The sequence below is a fragment of the Dendrobates tinctorius genome, unplaced genomic scaffold (genome assembly GCF_039654945.1).
Source record: "Dendrobates tinctorius isolate UK_male_01 unplaced genomic scaffold, ASM3965494v1 ptg000143l, whole genome shotgun sequence".
NCBI classification, from domain to species: Eukaryota; Metazoa; Chordata; class Amphibia; order Anura; family Dendrobatidae; genus Dendrobates; species Dendrobates tinctorius.
Window position 1 is genome coordinate 707,576 of NW_027361810.1, and position 18,421 is coordinate 725,996.

Here is an 18,421-nt window from a genome sequence, read left to right on the forward strand (position 1 = left end):
GATGTTATACAGGGGGGGAGGCGATGGGGCTGGATGTTATACAGGGGGAGATGATGGGGCTGATTCAGAATCCGGAACTGAATGATTAGGACGATGTACTTCTCGTACATATATACTATGTGTGGCTAATATATGTGTAGTATACATAGTCGCTCTGTATCACACTCCTGGGTCCGGTGATCGTTAGTTACATATCTTCTATACAATGTTTCACTCTTCAGGCATTAAACAGGTTTCTGACCAATCAGATTACAGCCGTAAACTCTGACAGCGCGTCTGAGCCAATCGTCTTTGATCGCGGGCAGTGGGCGGGGTTTGTTCCCTCCGTTCGGTTCAATGAGACTACAAAGCCCACAGCGCTCGGTGCTGGATCCGGTTGGTGCCGCTGTCGCCGCAGCTGAAGATCTGGTTTTTGCTCTAGAATCCGAACAAGATCCCAACAACTGGATCGTGTGCAATCTACCAGGTCAGGTGATCCCACTTAGCTAAGAGCGATTTGGATCTGTTGTGAGCGATGTGAGGACCCTGGTGCGGATCGCGGCTGTGGGTGCAGAGAAGCCTTCCATGCTGGAGGACTGCATGAGAGGGGGGCAGCTCCATCGCTGGAGTGCATGGAGGAGGCTGGCTGCAGCGCCTGGGGGTGACTCCATGCCTCCCTCCTGAAGCCTCTGCTGGGGGACGCGGCTTCCAGCCCCTCCTGCCCTCTCTCCGAGGCACCATCGGACGTGCGATCTTCTGGGGATGTCTCCCATCCTCTCTGCTGCGCCCATCATCCTCTGTGGATTGGAGCTGATCTGCCTGATAAGTAAGGGTTAAGGGAACGTCTTGTTGGGCTGCTCTGGGATCTGATGATGGATCTTCACAGATCTGAGGCTGGTTCCTGGGGGTCTGGATGACTTGCTACTGGTGGATTATAGTAGATCCATCTGATCGCGGAACCTTCTCCATATCATTATCATTGTGATTGGTGGATTCTGGTGCCACAGGTGACAATGGAAGGAAAGGGTCCGCTCCCCCCGGAGATCCTACTGCAGCCGTGAGGTTTGGGGCTCCCCCTGATGACCCACAGGCCTGGAATCAGGGGCCATGTCTCGGTCAAACAGTGTGAGTCCGCCAGGATTTGGGGCGACCGTCGTCCGTTCTGGGGCAGAGCACCGTTCAGCTTGGGGCGAAGCAGAGACCAGGGCCAATGGCTGCTCCTACTCTAGGAAGAAGACCTCCCGGATGATGGGACTGTGGCGGAGCGAGGAGGACTACGAGCCTCAGCCGGGGAAGAACACCCTGTCGGACAATAAGGTTGGCTTCCGATCCCGGTCGGCCTGGCAGGAGCATGGGGAGGAAAGCAGAAACAACAACCAGCCCCTCCAGAAGCGGCCCGTGGGGGAGGTGAGACCCAAATCCGTGGAGCTGGGGTTGGATGAGAAATTGGGTAAAGGCGCAGAGGAGGGCTCCGAGTTCCACTTTTCCATGGGGGTCTGTCTGACCAATATCCTGCAGATTTTCCGTTCTAAGAAGTTCCAGTCGGATAAACTTGAGAAGCTTTACCAGCGCTACTTCTTCAGGCTGAACCAGAGCAGTCTGACCATGCTGATGTCTGTGCTGATCCTGCTGTGCCTGGTGCTGCTCACCTTCCACTGCCTCCACCAGCTCTACCAGGTGCCTTATGTGGTGGTCCTGTGCGTGGCCATGCTGATCATCGTAGTGCTCATCGGTGTGTGCAATCGGAACGACTTCCACCAGGACTACATGTGGCTGGCGTGTTACACTGTCATCATCGTCCTCTTCATGGTGCAGGTGGTCTGCGTCCTTCTGGTGAGACCCCGTACCGCCTCTGATGGGATCTGGTGGACCGTGTTCTTCATCTACACCGTGTACACTCTGCTTCCAGTCCGTATGAGAGCGGCAGTCCTCAGCGGGATTGTCCTGTCCGCCACTCATCTCGCCATCTCGCTGAAAATCAATGCAAGCGATGAATTCCTGGTGAAGCAGGTGAGTGCATCCTCATCGCCTTTCATCCCACAGTATAGGGTCGCACTGGGGGCTCTGCACGACGCAGACGAGAAACCCACACCTGTTACCGGCCTGTGACCTAGTTGTGCTCTGGCAGGTCGAGAGGAGTTGCAGAAACAATTTTGTTCGCCTGACTAATCTGAGGCTTGCTGTCACTGGGCAGCGCTAGTTTAGTAGGACTACTGGTAACATCACCCTTCAATTATCTACCCTCAGTAACTATATCTCAAAATTTGCTGTCAAGCTGTTTTGGGGAAATTGGGGTGATAATCCTCCTGGCCGCCATCACGGTGGTCACTCAACTGACCAAGAAACAGATCTAAGAAATGGGTCAGAGCGGTAGGAGGGGAGGTCGCTGATTGGTTTTGCTCGCATTGTATGTTGTGAGATTCATTATTTTCTTTCATGCAGCTGTGCTATAGACCAGCTGCCCCTCGTGTAGGTCCACGTCACATATGTGATCATTCAAGGTGTCCACTAGTGGAACTGAGGGAAAAGCAGCGCCTCCACACTGGACGTGCCCTGATCATACAGTGTGAGGAAACATTTTATTTCTTCCCTTTTAAGGCAGAAAGACTATCTGTGATCCGAGCCGATCACTGTCAGGAGTGTCCGGAGCATCCACCATAACTGACGATTGTGCAGAAAGACGCATGTGTACATACAGGGTGGTCCAAAAGCAGGTGGACAGAAAATAATAACGTTTATTTTGATTTATATATCAAATTATATTTCATAACACAAGCATAACATTGACAATTAAATTTTATTCTACGCAATAATACAAAAGCCCTTAAATGTCGTCAGCGCAGGCGCTCACACTGTTTTCCATCACAATTTGCACAGCTTTTGTGCCTCTTACGCTTCGACAAACCTTTTTCCACAAGTCTCTTTGGGTATTAATTTCTAGAAATGCATCTCTTATGTAATTTTTCAAATCACTGACACTCGACTATAAACTTTGTCCTTGAGTACCCCCCCAAAAGAAAAAATCTATTGGGGTCAAGTCTGGTGAACGTGCCGGCCAATCCATTTACTAGGAAATGTTTCTTCAGGATACTCGCGGACGACTCCTGAATAATGTGGAGGGGCCCCATCTTGTTGGAGATAAAGGTCATTTGAATTAGGCTGTTGCTGTAACTGGGGAACAACTTGATTCATTAGAATTTCGAGATACTTATCTCCTGTGACTGTTCCATCAAAAAAAAAAAAAAATGGTCCAAAACCCCCAAAACTTGAAATCCCACCCCAAACATTGACACCAGGCTCATTAGTTGTTGCTCTAATGTTACATGCATGTTCTCATCCTACCAGTAAATACAATTCTGTCTGGTAATATGGCCAGATCATGTGACGGAAGCGTCATCACTCCACAGAATGTGATCTAAAATTCCTGGGTTTTCTTCACTTTCGTTAAGCATAATCTCACTACATTGCAGCCGCCTGTCTGGATCATCCTCCAATAAACCATGAGTTAGACGTGGACGATAAGCTTCCACCCAATAGATTTCAGGATTCGCATGATGGAAGCTCGTGAAATTCCCAATTCTTAAGAGACTCTTCTGTGGACTTTTTTGGACTCTGAACAAATGTTTCAGCAACAAGTTTGTTTCTTATTTTCTGTACCGGCTGTTTTGGGTCGACCAGTTTTTGGAGCATTAAGGATTGAGCCAGTGGCATCGAATTTGTCACGAATGCGGTAAATGATTTGTCTCTTTGGGGCTTGAGGGCTAAATGTTTCACCCCCAATTTGCTCTAACGGTTTCAGCATTTTGAGATTTCCAATACTCTTTTTTTTAAAATCCATTTTCTTTGATCTGTATTTAAATTATCTGCTATTATGGGTTATCTGAATTATCTGAAAAGAAAACAACAGATTTGGGGGAGATTTATCTGTGAAAACTGGATCTGTGAAACTGACTCAGTTGCCCTTAGCAACCAATCAGATTCCACCTTTCATTTTCCAAAGAGTGTGAAGAATGACAAGTGGAATCTTATTGGTTGCTAATGGCAACTGAGTTAGTTTCACTTTATACCATGTTTGATAAATCTCCCCCTTCGTAACCCTATTACACATACTGTCCACCTACTTTTGGACCACCCTGTATATGATAGATATATACTTTATGCACAGGACGGAACAGTTCTTAAAAGGCAGTCGATGGCTTTAAAAGGTAAAAAAAAAAAACGAGTTGTGCACCTCTAGCATGCCTAGATACTGTGGCGGTCCTCTGCCACAGCATTGAATCTGCATGTGACCCCCACTGCTCCAGCCCTGATGCTGTGGTGGTCCTCCCCACCACAGCCTTGAATCAGCAGGTGGCCCCTGCTCAAATCTTAATGGGTTCCCCGCCGCCCCAGTCCTGATGCTCTGGTGGTTCTCTCTCCCTCAGCCTCACATCCTTAGGTGTCCCTGCTTCTCCAGCCCTTATGCTCTGGTGGTTCTCCCTGCTTCAGCCTCGCATCCTTATGTGTCCCCAGATGCTCCAGGCCTGATGCTTTGGTAGTTCTCTATGCTTCAGCCTTCAGGTGGCCTCCACCACTCAAGTCCCAATTTTTCTGGAGATCCTCGTCATTGTTTACCTGCCAAACAGCGATGACTAGCCACATGCTATAATCACAGCTGAAGTCCTGACCGTCTTCTATGAGGGGTAAAGAGGTCCAGGACTTAGGACTGATAAGTGTAACCTACACTGATGCTGAACAATGTAACAAACCCTCAGCTGAGGAGCAGGAATTCTTATTATTGTGCGCTCTGTCCGTTGTGCAGTTGATGGCGAAGACGAGTCAGTGATTAATATTGATATCAAATCTGTGCAGAACAGCTCATTACACTGAAGTCTTCCACTGCTGGGGCCCCGGAACAGACTTCCTAAAAGGTTGCAGCAGTGCTGTATTTTATAAAATGGGTAACTGTATTGTATGGACACTGTATAGTGGTACTATGTGACTATATGGTGGTTATTCTATGGGCAGTGTATGTGATTATTACATGGCTTCTGTGTAGCGGTGTTTGGAAGCTATTTGGTGGGTATTACATGGGCACTGTATAGCAGTATTATTTTAGCACAATTATTTGTAGGCAACTACATGGGTTCTGTGTAGTGCTGTCACATAAGGACTATTTGACACGTATTACATGGCTTCTGTGTAGAGTTATTATTTTAGCACAGTTTGTAGGCTATTACATGGACTTTTTGTAGCAGTGTCACATGAGGACCATTTGGCAGTTATTACATGGGTTCTGTGTAGCGGTGTCACGTGGGGACCATTTGGCGAGTATTACATGGGTTCTGTGTAGCGGTGTCACGTGGGGACCATTTGGCAGTTATTATATGGGTTCTGTGTAGCGGTGTCATGTGGGGACCATTTGGTGAATATTACATGGGTTCTGTGTAGCGGTGTCACGTGGGAACCGTTTGGCGAGTATTACATGGGTTCTGTGTAGCGGTGTCACGTGGGAACCATTTGGCGAGTATTACATGGGTTCTGTGTAGCGGTGTCACATGGGGACCATTTGGCGAGTATTACATGGGTTCTGTGTAGCGGTGTCACGTGGGGACCATTTGGCGAGTATTACATGGGTTCTGTGTAGCGGTGTCACGTGGGGACCATTTGGCAGTTATTATATGGGTTCTGTGTAGCGGTGTCATGTGGGGACCATTTGGTGAATATTACATGGGTTCTGTGTAGCGGTGTCACGTGGGAACCGTTTGGCGAGTATTACATGGGTTCTGTGTAGCGGTGTCACGTGGGAACCATTTGGCGAGTATTACATGGGTTCTGTGTAGCGGTGTCACATGGGGACCATTTGGCAGTTATTATATGGGTTCTGTGTAGCGGTGTCACGTGGGAACCATTTGGCGAGTATTACATGGGTTCTGTGTAGCGGTGTCACGTGGGGACCATTTGGTGAATATTACATGGGTTCTGTGTAGCGGTGTCACGTGGGAACCGTTTGGCGAGTATTACATGGGTTCTGTGTAGCGGTGTCACGTGGGAACCGTTTGGCGAGTATTACATGGGTTCTGTGTAGCGGTGTCACGTGGGGACCATTTGGCAGTTATTACAGTTGTGGCCAAAAGTATTGACACCCCTGCAATTTTGTCAGATAATACTCAGTTTCTTCCTGAAAATGATTGCAAACCCATTCTTTGGTATTATTATCTTCATTTAATTTGTCTTAATTGAAAAAACACAAAAAGAATTGTCCTAAAGCCAAATTGGATATAATTCCACACCAAACATAAAAAAGAGGGTGGACAAAAGTATTGGCACTGTTCGAAAAATCATGTGATGCTTCTCTAATTTGTGTAATTAACAGCACCTGTAACTTACCTGTGGCACCTAACAGGTGTTGGCAATAACTAAATCACACTTGCAGCCAGTTGACATGGATTAAAGTTGACTCAACCTCTGTCCTGTGTCCTTGTGTGTACCACATCGAGCATGGAGAAAAGAAAGAAGACCAAAGAACTGTCTGAGGACTTGAGAAACCAAATTGTGAGGAAGCATGAGCAATCTCAAGGCTACAAGTCCATCTCCAAAGACCTGAATGTTCCTGTGTCTACCGTGCGCAGTGTCATCAAGAAGTGTAAAGCCCATGGCACTGTGGCTAACCTCCCTAGATGTGGACGGAAAAGAAAAATTGACAAGAGATTTCAACGCAAGATTGTGCGTATGTTGGATAAAGAACCTCGACTAACATCCAAACAAGTTCAAGCTGCCCTGCAGTCCGAGGGTACAACAGTGTCAACCCATACTATCCGTCGGCGTCTGAATGAAAAGGGACTGTATGGTAGGAGACCCAGGAAGACCCCACTTCTTACCCCGAGACATAAAAAAGTCAGGCTGGAGTTTGCCAAAACTTACCTGAAAAACCCTAAAACGTTTTGGAAGAATGATCTCTGGTCAGATGAGACAAAAGTAGAGCTTTTTGGGCAAAGGCATCAACATAGAGTTTACAGGAGAAAAAAAAGAGGCATTCAAAGAAAAGAACACGGTCCCTACAGTCAAACATGGCGGAGGTTCCCTGATGTTTTGGGGTTGCTTTGCTGCCTCTGGCACTGGACTGCTTGACCATGTGCATGGCATTATGAAGTCTGAAGACTACCAACAAATTTTGCAGCATAATGTAGGGCCCAGTGTGAGAAAGCTGGGTCTCCCTCAGAGGTCATGGGTCTTCCAGCAGGACAATGACCCAAAACACACTTCAAAAAGCACTAGAAAATGGTTTGAGAGAAGGCACTGGAGACTTCTAAGGTGGCCAGCAATGAGTCCAGACCTGAATCCCATAGAACACCTGTGGAGAGATCTAAAAATGGCAGTTTGGAGAAGGCACCCTTCAAATATCAGGGACCTGGAGCAGTTTGCCAAAGAAGAATGGTCTAAAATTCCAGCAGAGCATTGTAAGAAACTCATTGATGGTTACCGGAAGCGGTTGGTCGCAGTTATTTTGGCTAAAGGTTGTGCAACCAAGTATTAGGCTGAGGGTGCCAATACTTTTGTCTGGCCCATTTTTGGAGTTTTGTGTGAAATGATCAATGTTTTGCTTTTTGCTTCATTCTCTTTTGTGTTTTTTTTCATTTAAGACAAATTAAATGAAGATAATAATACCAAAGAATTTGTGATTGCAATCATTTTCAGGAAGAAACTGAGTATTATCTGACAAAATTGCAGGGGTGTCCATACTTTTGGCCACAACTGTATATGGGTTCTGTGTAGCGGTGTCACGTGGGAACCGTTTGGCGAGTATTACATGGGTTCTGTGTAGCGGTGTCACGTGGGGACCATTTGGTGAATATTACAAGGGTTCTGTGTAGCGGTGTCACGTGGGAACCGTTTGGCGAGTATTACATGGGTTCTGTGTAGCGGTGTCACGTGGGGACCATTTGGCAGTTATTATATGGGTTCTGTGTAGCGGGGTCACGTGGGAACCATTTGGCGAGTATTACATGGGTTCTGTGTAGCGGTGTCACGTGGGAACCATTTGGCAGTTATTATATGGGTTCTGTGTAGCGGGGTCACGTGGGAACCATTTGGCAGTTATTACATGGGTTCTGTGTAGCGGTGTCACGTGGGAACCATTTGGCAGTTATTATATGGGTTCTGTGTAGCGGGGTCACGTGGGAACCATTTGGCGAGTATTACATGGGTTCTGTGTAGCGGTGTCACGTGGGGACCATTTGGCGAGTATTACATGGGTTCTGTGTAGCGGTGTCACGTGGGGACCATTTGGCGAGTATTACATGGGTTCTGTGTAGCGGTGTCACGTGGGGACTGTTTGGCGAATATTACATGGGTTCTGTGTAGCCGTATCACGTGGGAACCGTTTGGAGAGTATTACATGGGTTCTGTGTAGCGGTGTCATGTGGGGACCATTTGGCAGGTATTGCAGCGGTGTCACATGGGGACCATTTGGTGAGTATGACATGGGTTCTGTAGTGGTGTCACGTGGGGACCGTTTGAGTATTACGTGGGTTCTGTGTAAGGTGGGGACCACTTGGCGGGTTTTACATGGGTTCTGTGCAGCGGTGTCACATGGGGACCATTTGGTGAGTATGACATGGGTTCTGTAGTGGTGTCACGTGGGGACCGTTTGGCGAGTATTACGTGGGTTCTGTGTAAGGTGGGGACCACTTGGCGGGTTTTACATGGGCTCTGTGTAGCGGTGTCACATTGGGACCATTTGGTGAGTATTACGTGGGTTCTGTGTAAGGTGGGGACCACTTGGCGGGTTTTACATGGGCTCTGTGCAGGGGTGTCACGTGGGGACCATTTGGCGGGTATTGTGTATGTATTTTATAGCGGTGTTATGTAAATATTCTGTGGCACTATTAGGGCTACAATCTCCATTTCCCACCGGCCAGAACAGGGAGGCCCCCCTTACTGCATGTTTTAACTTGTTCTTACATCTGTCCCAGTCTCTAAACCTGGAATGACTATGGGTTGGGGGAGAGCAGGACTCTAACCTACTAGGTGCTATAGGAGCTCGGGCGCGGTGGCTTGTATCGTGCTGGGGATTTTATGGGTACTACAACCCCTGATAGGGAGCAGGATGGGGTTACTCTTACGATCCACATTGGATATTACACAAGTACTGGACTCTGCCTACGTCCGTGGCTCCCACAGTGCTGGACGACTGCTTGTCCATCCTCTGTGGCTTCTGCATCGTGAGGCATCACCAGTATGATGTTGGGCGTCGTACTTTAGTCAGGTCATCACAAACTGATCTAGAGCCCATCATGGCGTGGATCAGCCCCTCCATGTGTCATGCTGAGGGTCAGGAGGGTCTGTGCACCTTTGCATTCAGTGACTTGCGTTGCGTCTCCTGCTCCGGTCACATGCGCTTCGCTTCATTCCCATATACTGTTATTTATAGATGCAGGAGGTGGAGCGCGTTTCCCACCCTCCACATTCTTTTATAGTGATACAGATGTAACCAGAATTTCTCCCATATATCTAGATTTCCAAGTCCTCATCCTCTGGATTGTTGGATTTAAAGGAGAACTTCACACATTAGTGGAATCGTGTGTTTGTGTTGTGACGAGAGAAATTATGCACAAACAAAAGCAATGAAAAGTTACAATAAATAAATATTACAGTACAGGGATGATGCAACCAGTGATGTCGGAGCATAGGGACTATGCACATGGTGACATTACAGCATAGGGATGATACGTGCTGTGACGTCAGAGCATAGGGATGATGCACATGGCGGCATTGTATTAGTGAAGATATATAGTTATACAAACCATGGTGTTATAGCAAAGGATAATACACAAAGTGATGTCACAGTGCAAAAAGAGTGCACACAGTCATGTCACAGGAAAGTCATCATGATATCCTAGCTCAAGAGTAACACACACACAGAGGTCTCAGTAACATCCCAGCGCAGGTCACATGATGTTACAGTGCACCAATCATGTGACGTGACCCGGAGGTGTAATGCACGGCTGACGTGACCCGGAGGTGTAATGCACGGCTGACGTGACCCGGAGGTGTAATGCACGGCTGACGTGACCCGGAGGTGTAATGCACGGCTGACGTGACCCGGAGGTGTAATGCACGGCTGACGTGACCCGGAGGTGTAATGCACGGCTGACGTGACCCGGAGGTGTAATGCACGGCTGACGTGACCCGGAGGTGTAATGCACGGCTGACGTCACACTGCGCAGTGATGCAGCAGTACAGATGTAATGTTCACGGCAGGGTAACCATGGGGCAGCCGGGCTCCGTGTGTCCTTGCATTGTCCTCTGTGACTGCGCCATCTCTGTGTAGTTGGGGTCCTGCAGGGGCTGCTGTTCTTTCTGCCCTGCTAGTTACCCCCAAGGAGGGAATAGCTGCATCAGGTTTGGGCCATTTTTTAATGACATGATTTCGTAGTGACGGACAGATATGGTGATGTCCGGCCGACGCAGGTGCGCAGAGGCGACGTCTCCTGATGGCGGCTGCGTTGTGTGTAAACAGGCGCACACACGTGACTCTGTTGTTATTCCGTCCCCCTCTTCGTAATTAGCGGCACTGCGCCCTCCTCTCATCACATTTCGTATTGCTGTTGCCATGGCAATCTGCGCTCGCTTGGCGTGCATCCCGTGGCACCGCATTCGCTCTGTTGTGATTTCCTCCTTTCTGATTTAACCCTCTCTCTGCTGAAATGGACCATAATAACCCGTATAATGACAAACCCTTTAATCTAGCATCTGATCATTTGGAAAGTCGGAAATATAGGTTGGAACCAAAGCATGTACTCCTGTCATGCGTATTTATTGATATTTTAAGAAGCTACAGCTTTAGTAAACAAAACAGTTGGTGTCCTGCTTGCTGATGGTTTCCAGTCAGGTGCTTCTTTTAGGGGTAGGCTCTGCCATTAACCATAGTGAAGCTGCCGGTGGAGCGGCTCCTCGGGATGATTTCAGGAGGGGATTCCTCTAGTGTAGTAAATGTTTGTGCCACTTTTCCTTGGCGCTGTAGATGCCCCTGGCAGATGTTAGATTAAGTTGTGTGGTCACTTCAGTGTGTGAGCGGCTGGGTGTCGGATCCAGCGCCCGTCACACGCCATCTGCTCTGGCTCTGCACACGGACTTGGCTCCGTTCTGTATTCCTGGGAGATTAATAATAGCTATCTGATTATTTGTTGTTGCAGCTGGACGCTGTGTATACGGGAGGTCAGCGCTCCGTCTATACACTGATACATTGTTACCCTGACACAATGGGACGTACGCCGACATGGCACAGGCAACACTCAGGGTATGGTACTGCCAACCAGGGACTCGTGCACTGCCAGCCTGCAGGTCACTGTTGTAAGGGCACCCAAAGCAGATGTAGAATAAAACTCCGTAACCAGCATATATACATTACATTACTGATCCTGAGTTACAGTCATATGTAAAAGTTTGGGCACCCCTATTAATGTTAACCTTTTTTCTTTATAACAATTTTGGTTTTTGCAACAGGTATTTCAGTTTCATATATCTAATAACTGATGGACTCAGTTATATTTCTGGATTCAAATGAGGTTTATTGTACTAGCATCGGTCACAGTGACACCATCCGCAGCAAGATGATGCTGCAGGTCTTTGGAGGTGGTCTGTGGATTGTCCTTGACTGTTCTCACCATTCTTCTTCTCTGCCTTTCTGATATTTTTCTTGGCCTGCCACTTCTGGGCTTAACAAGAACTGTACCTGTGTTCTTCCATTTCCTTACTATGTTCCTCACAGCGGAAACTGACAGGTTAAATCTCTGAGACAACTTTTTGTATCCTTCCCCTGAAAAGCTATGTTGAATAATCTTTGTTTTCAGATCATTTGAGAGTTGTTTTGAGGAGCCCATGATGCCACTCTTCATAGGAGAATCAAATAGGAGAACTACATGCAAGTGGCCACTTTAAATACCTTTTCTCATGATTTGATACACCTGGCTATGAAGTTCAAAGCTCAATGAGGTTACAAAACCAATTTAGTGCTTCAGGAAGTCAGTAAAAAGTAGTTAGGAGTGTTCAAATCAAGAAAATGATAAGGGTGCCCATACTTTTGCACCGGTCAAATTTTGTTTAAATGCAGATTGCATATTTTCTGTTAGCACAATAAACCTCATTTGAATCCAGAAATATAACTGAGTCCATCAGTTATTAGATATATGAAACTGAAATAGCTCTTGCAAAAACCAAAATTGTTATAAAGAAAAAAGGTTAACATTAATAGGGGTGCCCAAACTTTTACATATGACTGTATATCCTGTATTATACCCCAGAGCTGCACTCACTATTCTGCTGGTGCAGTCACTGTGTACATACATTACATTACTGATCCTGAGTTACATCCTGTATTATACTCCAGAGCTGCACTCACTATTCTGCTGGTGCAGTCACTGTGTACATACATTACTGATCCTGAGTTACCTCCTGTATTATATCCCACAGCTGCACTCACTATTCTGCTGGTGCAGTCACTGTGTACTTACATTACTGATCCTGAGTTACATCCTGTATTATATCCCAGAGCTGCACTCACTATTCTGCTGGTGCAGTCACTGTGTACATACATTACTGATCCTGAGTTACCTCCTGTATTATACTCCCGAGCTGCACTCACTATTCTGCTGGTGCAGTCACTGTGTACATACATTACATTACTGATCCTGAGTTACATCCTGTATTATACTCCCGAGCTGCACTCACTATTCTGCTGGTGAAGTTACTGATCCTGAGTTATACCCCAGAGCTGCACTCACTATTCTGAGGGTGGATACACTGTTGTTATGATGTTGATCCTTCTCATATCTGTGGATTGTGCAGTCTCCTCCGCTCGTCGCTTTCACAGTTACATATTTTCACTGCTATGTTTAGCTTCCCTCTGAGGAGAGCAGAAACTTTCTGGTGGCCAGTGTCCAGCTGCTCGACATGGGAAAGCCATCCTGGACTGGAATGATGGTCAAAGGTCTGATCCCTGTGAGAATATATGTTGCAGGAACTGAAGCACACAATCTCACTGCAGAAAGAGACGATAAGAATAATATAACCAGATAATGTGATCCAATAGGGAAGCTGCTTTAAGGAGACAGTAACCTTTAGTGATGTGCCGGAGTGTTATAAAAGGGGCTGAGATTAGTCACATATTGAAGGTTCTCTGCTCTGGAGATACAACCTGTGAAATAAGTATTGAACACGTCACCAATTTTCTAAGTAAATCTACTTCTAAAGGGGCTATTGATATGAAATTCTAACCAGATGTTTGTAACCCACCCATTCAATCCACACAGGCAAATATATCATCCATAGAGCTTTGAGTTATGTGTAATAATGAGAAATGATGACACAAGGAAAAAGTAATGAACATGTGAAGGAAGAGGGGTGCAAAAAGCCCTGGAAAGTCCTGACAACTGCTGGCAAACTCCATATAATTGAGGAAAGGATGAATGGACAAATGTACCGAGACATTCTGGATGAAAATCTGCTGCCATCCACCAGGATGATGATGAAACGAGGGTGAACTTTTCAGCAAGACAATGGCCCTGAATCCACAGCTATGGAAACTCTATTGGTTTCAGAGAAGTAAAATAAATCTGCTAAAATGGCCGAGCCGATCACCGGACCTGAATCCAAGAGAAAATGTATGGAAGGAGCTAAAGCTCAGAGATCATAGAAGGAGCCACGGAAACTTCATGATGTGACGAGTGTTTGCGTGGCAGAATGGGCCAGAATAACACCTGAGCAATGCCTGCGACTAGTTTCTCCTTACAGAAGGCATCTTAAAACTTTATCACCAACAAAAGTTTATATATGAAATACATTTCACTAAGCGTTTTCAATACTTTTCCCCTGTGTCATTACATTATACATGCTCTGGAACCGCAGGAACAGAGGGCCGCGCAGAGCGTGCGCTCTCACAGCCACTGACTTCCTGCCTTCCGGAGCGTGCACGGATATGAAAAGAAGCTGGAGATGTACACCCAGATCCAGTGAGCGGGGACCCGATAGTGTGCAAGCATGAAATTTGCTGGACGATTGCCGGATGTCGGGGAAGTCCAGGCAATCTATCGGGTTGCAACGGGCGTGAATAATTTTACGAAGACCATGACTGGAAAGATAGCAGGCTCCACCCCTATGACTGAGAGAAGGTCTGTGACGATCACATAAGGATAAATAGTGGGAAGCTTTGCTTGAGAAGACCATGATGCACACTGCATCACTGCCAGGACATTGGGGGCGGTTTAATATCGAAGACGGCTGTGGCTGATTCTCTTGAGGCTGTGTGCCCACGTAGCGATTTTTAAGCGTTTTTGCCGCGATTTTCGGTGCGAAAACGTTTAAAAATCGTGTACAGAACGCCCCCCCCCCCATGCATTCCTATGGTATTCCGCACATGCTGTGCTAATGCTGCGTTTTTTTCCGCGGCGGAATCGCATTGCGGAAAAAATCGCAGCATGCTCATTCTTTTGTGCGGAAACGCAAAGAATTGCCGCGATTCCGCACCCATAGGAATTCATGAGAACCGCTTACTTCCCGCATGTGGCTATGCCCACCATGCGGGAAGTTAAGCGTCTCATGTGCGGTTGGTACTCACAGTGTGGAGGAGAGGAGACTGTCCTCCAGGCCCTGGGTACCATACCCCTGTAAAAAAAAGAATAAAAAATAACAAATCGGGGTATATTTACATTCCGGCGTCCCGCGCTGCATTCCCGGCCTAAGCGTTCCCAGTAATGCCTTGCAGCAAGGCCCTGTAATGACGTAGTCTCGCGTGACTCTAGCAGTCTCGCGAGATCGCTATAGCAACGCGAGACTACGTCATCACAGGTCTCGCAGGGCATTACTGGGAACTCTGTGGCCCGGGAATGCAGCGCGGGACGCCGGAATGTAAATATACCCCGATTTTTTTTTTTTTTATTTTTTTTTTTTTAGCATTTTAACATCCTATCTTTTACTATTGATGCCGCATAGGCGGCCTCAATAGTAAAAACCTGGTCACACTTGTCAAACACTATGTTTGACGAGTGTGACCAACCTGTCAATCACTTTCCAAGCGATGCTTCAAATCGCTTGGAAAGTGCTTGAATATCGCACACGAAAATCGCGATCATAATCGCGGTGAAATTGCGTGGAAAAAAACGTGCGATTTCTGGGAAGGAGTCCGGTTTTTGGTGTGCGTTTTAACACGCACCGTGGGCACATAGCCTTAGTGTCTCCACTTCTTTGTTGTGTTAGTATCAGATATTCGGGTGGGAGGACTCCGGTGGCGCAGACGTCCTCCTGTGATTACTGCTCGTGCTGTAATAATATAATGTGACTGTTATTGCAGAGGGCGATCACTCTGACACTCATCACATTATACTGCTGCTCTCATAGTCATGGTTTCTAGGCCCCGGATGCTTTGGTGTAATGACTCCAGCATCACCAGGAGATGAATTGTGCCGGATTATCAGATGCTCCGGGTCATTGAGCTGTATGTGGCAATGTAGAAATTCTCTGGAGAGTGTGAGTGTTCACTACCGCTTATCCTCCTGTCACCTGGAGTGGCCACTCACGTCACCTGTGTAGCAGAGCTTAGCGGAGGGGCAGTGTCTCATTTGTGATCCCCCTAAATTTTCCAAGAATTTACTGAACACAATAACAGTGAATCCACGTGTTTTATGATTTTCACAATTTTCAAAACTGCTTCCTGTCAGTGGCATAAATTAGAAAATAGCAAATGGACCACCATGTTTCTCTGTGTGGAGACTTACAGGCTGGTGTAAGGAGACTTGCAGGCCGTGCAGTGCTCCCCTGGGACCTTAAATATGCAAATAACCTCTTCGGAGAGAAAGAGGAGAACTCTATCGCCACCTATTGGATGTAAAAATGCTAGAAGTCAACATCGACCCTTTAACAATCCTCGTCACAGGATAAGAAACCAAACCAGAGAGTGTCTGCAAATGGAGTTTCTGGTTTGGCTTTTATCCTGTCGTGCAGAGGCTCATTGTACGGTTAGAGGCAATTTCCACTCTATTCATGTTACAAATTGTTTTCCCACTGATCTCAATGTCCTGTTGTGTGTGATGGCAGTATTATATGCACACCACATGGGCACTGTATAGTAGTAGTATTTGGATGCTGTTGGAGGTATTATTTGAGCTCTGCATGTGCAGAATTTTATATGCTCAGTATATAGTGGATGTATTTGGACTATGGGGGTATTATTTAAGCTCTATATGGCAGCATTATATACACAGTGTATACTTGTATTTGGACTCTGTGTGGCGGTATTATTTATTTGAGCTCTGTTTGCCAACCTTTTCTGCCTTGCTGTGGAGTCGGTGTCCATTTTGGTGATGTCAGTCGGTATAAAATGGACAGACTCCGACTATGAAAATATATAATCCGCTGGGGGCAGTAGTACAATGCAGGATGTGCTGGAACTGTTGGCCTGAGAATTTGGGAAAGTTCTGAAATGTCCTATAAATGTCTGTTCTGTTCCTGATCTGAGGGTCTCGGCTTTTACTGGAGATGAGTCTGTGCTGCACTTTATGTCCATGTCAGTAGTGACCTGGGGCTGTGCAGTATTATACCCCAGAGCTGCTCTTTATGTCCATGTCAGTGGTGACCGGGGCTGTGCAGTATTATACCCCAGAGCTGCTCTTTATGTATATGTCATTGGTGACCGGGGCTGTGCAGTATTATACCCCAGAGCTGCTCTTTATGTCCATGTCAGTGGTGACCGGGGCTGTGCAGTATTATACCCCAGAGCTGCTCTTTATGTATATGTCATTGGTGACCGGGGCTGTGCAGTATTATACCCCAGAGCTGCTCTTTATGTCCATGTCAGTAGTGACCGGGGCTGTGCAGTATTATACCCCAGAGCTGCTCTTTATGTCCATGTCAGTGGTGACCTGGGGCTGTGCAGTATTATACCCCAGAGCTGCTCTTTATGTATATGTCATTGGTGACCGGGGCTGTGCAGTATTATACCCCAGAGCTGCTATTTATGTCCATGTCAGTGGTGACCGGGGCTGTGCAGTATTATACCCCAGAGCTGCTCTTTATGTCCATGTCAGTAGTGACCGGGGCTGTGCAGTATTATACCCCAGAGCTGCTATTTATGTCCATGTCAGTGGTGACCGGGGTTGTGCAGTATTATACCCCAGAGCTGCTCTTTATGTCCATGTCAGTGGTGACCGGGGCTGTGCAGTATTATACCCCAGAGCTGCTCTTTATGTCCATGTCATTGGTGACCGGGGCTGTGCAGTATTATACCCCAGAGCTGCTCTTTATGTCCATGTCAGTGGTGACCTGGGGCTGTGCAGTATTATACCCCAGAGCTGCTCTTTATGTCCATGTCAGTGGTGACCGGGGCTGTGCAGTATTATACCCCAGAGCTGCTCTTTATGTATATGTCATTGGTGACCGGGGCTGTGCAGTATTATACCCCAGAGCTGCTATTTATGTCCATGTCAGTGGTGACCGGGGCTGTGCAGTATTATACCCCAGAGCTGCTCTTTATGTCCATGTCAGTAGTGACCGGGGCTGTGCAGTATTATACCCCAGAGCTGCTATTTATGTCCATGTCAGTGGTGACCGGGGTTGTGCAGTATTGTACCCCAGAGCTGCTCTTTATGTCCATGTCAGTAGTGACCGGGGCTGTGCAGTATTATACCCCAGAGCTGCTCTTTATATCCATGTCAGTAGTGACCGGGGCTGTGCAGTATTATACCCCAGAGCTGCTCTTTATGTCCATGTCAGTGGTGACCTGGGGCTGTGCAGTATTATACCCCAGAGCTGCTCTTTATGTCCATGTCAGTGGTGACCGGGGCTGTGCAGTATTATACCCCAGAGCTGCTCTTTATGTATATGTCATTGGTGACCGGGGCTGTGCAGTATTATACCCCAGAGCTGCTATTTATGTCCATGTCAGTGGTGACCGGGGCTGTGCAGTATTATACCCCAGAGCTGCTCTTTATGTCCATGTCAGTAGTGACCGGGGCTGTGCAGTATTATACCCCAGAGCTGCTATTTATGTCCATGTCAGTGGTGACCGGGGTTGTGCAGTATTGTACCCCAGAGCTGCTCTTTATGTCCATGTCAGTAGTGACCGGGGCTGTGCAGTATTATACCCCAGAGCTGCTCTTTATATCCATGTCAGTAGTGACCGGGGCTGTGCAGTATTATACCCCAGAGCTGCTCTTTATGTCCATGTCAGTGGTGACCGGGGCTGTGCAGTATTATACCCCAGAGCTGCTCTTTATGTCCATGTCAGTAGTGACAGGGGCTGTGCAGTATTATACCCCAGAGCTGCTCTTTATGTCCATGTCAGTAGTGACCAGGGCTGTACAGTATTATACCCCAGAGCTGCTCTTTATGTCCATGTCAGTGGTGACCGGGGCTGTGCAGTATTATACTCCAGAGCTGCTCTTTATGTCCATGTCAGTAGTGACAGGGG

The 18,421-nt window shown here is 47.1% G+C and overlaps 1 protein-coding gene across 3 annotated transcripts in view; it reads left to right on the forward strand.

The window, feature by feature from the left end:
* Positions 1 to 344: 344 nt before the first annotated feature.
* Positions 345 to 18,421, forward strand: part of ADCY5 (adenylate cyclase 5) — a 111,911-nt gene continuing 93,834 nt past the window's right edge. For all 3 annotated transcript variants that reach the window (XR_012220260.1, XM_073545259.1, XM_073545260.1), the window contains exon 1: positions 345 to 1,989. Coding sequence is in view for 2 of the 3 variants with exons in the window: in XM_073545259.1 (XP_073401360.1) it covers positions 1,087 to 1,989 (903 nt within the window). In the remaining variant the exon portion in view is untranslated. The remainder of the gene's footprint in view (positions 1,990 to 18,421) is intronic.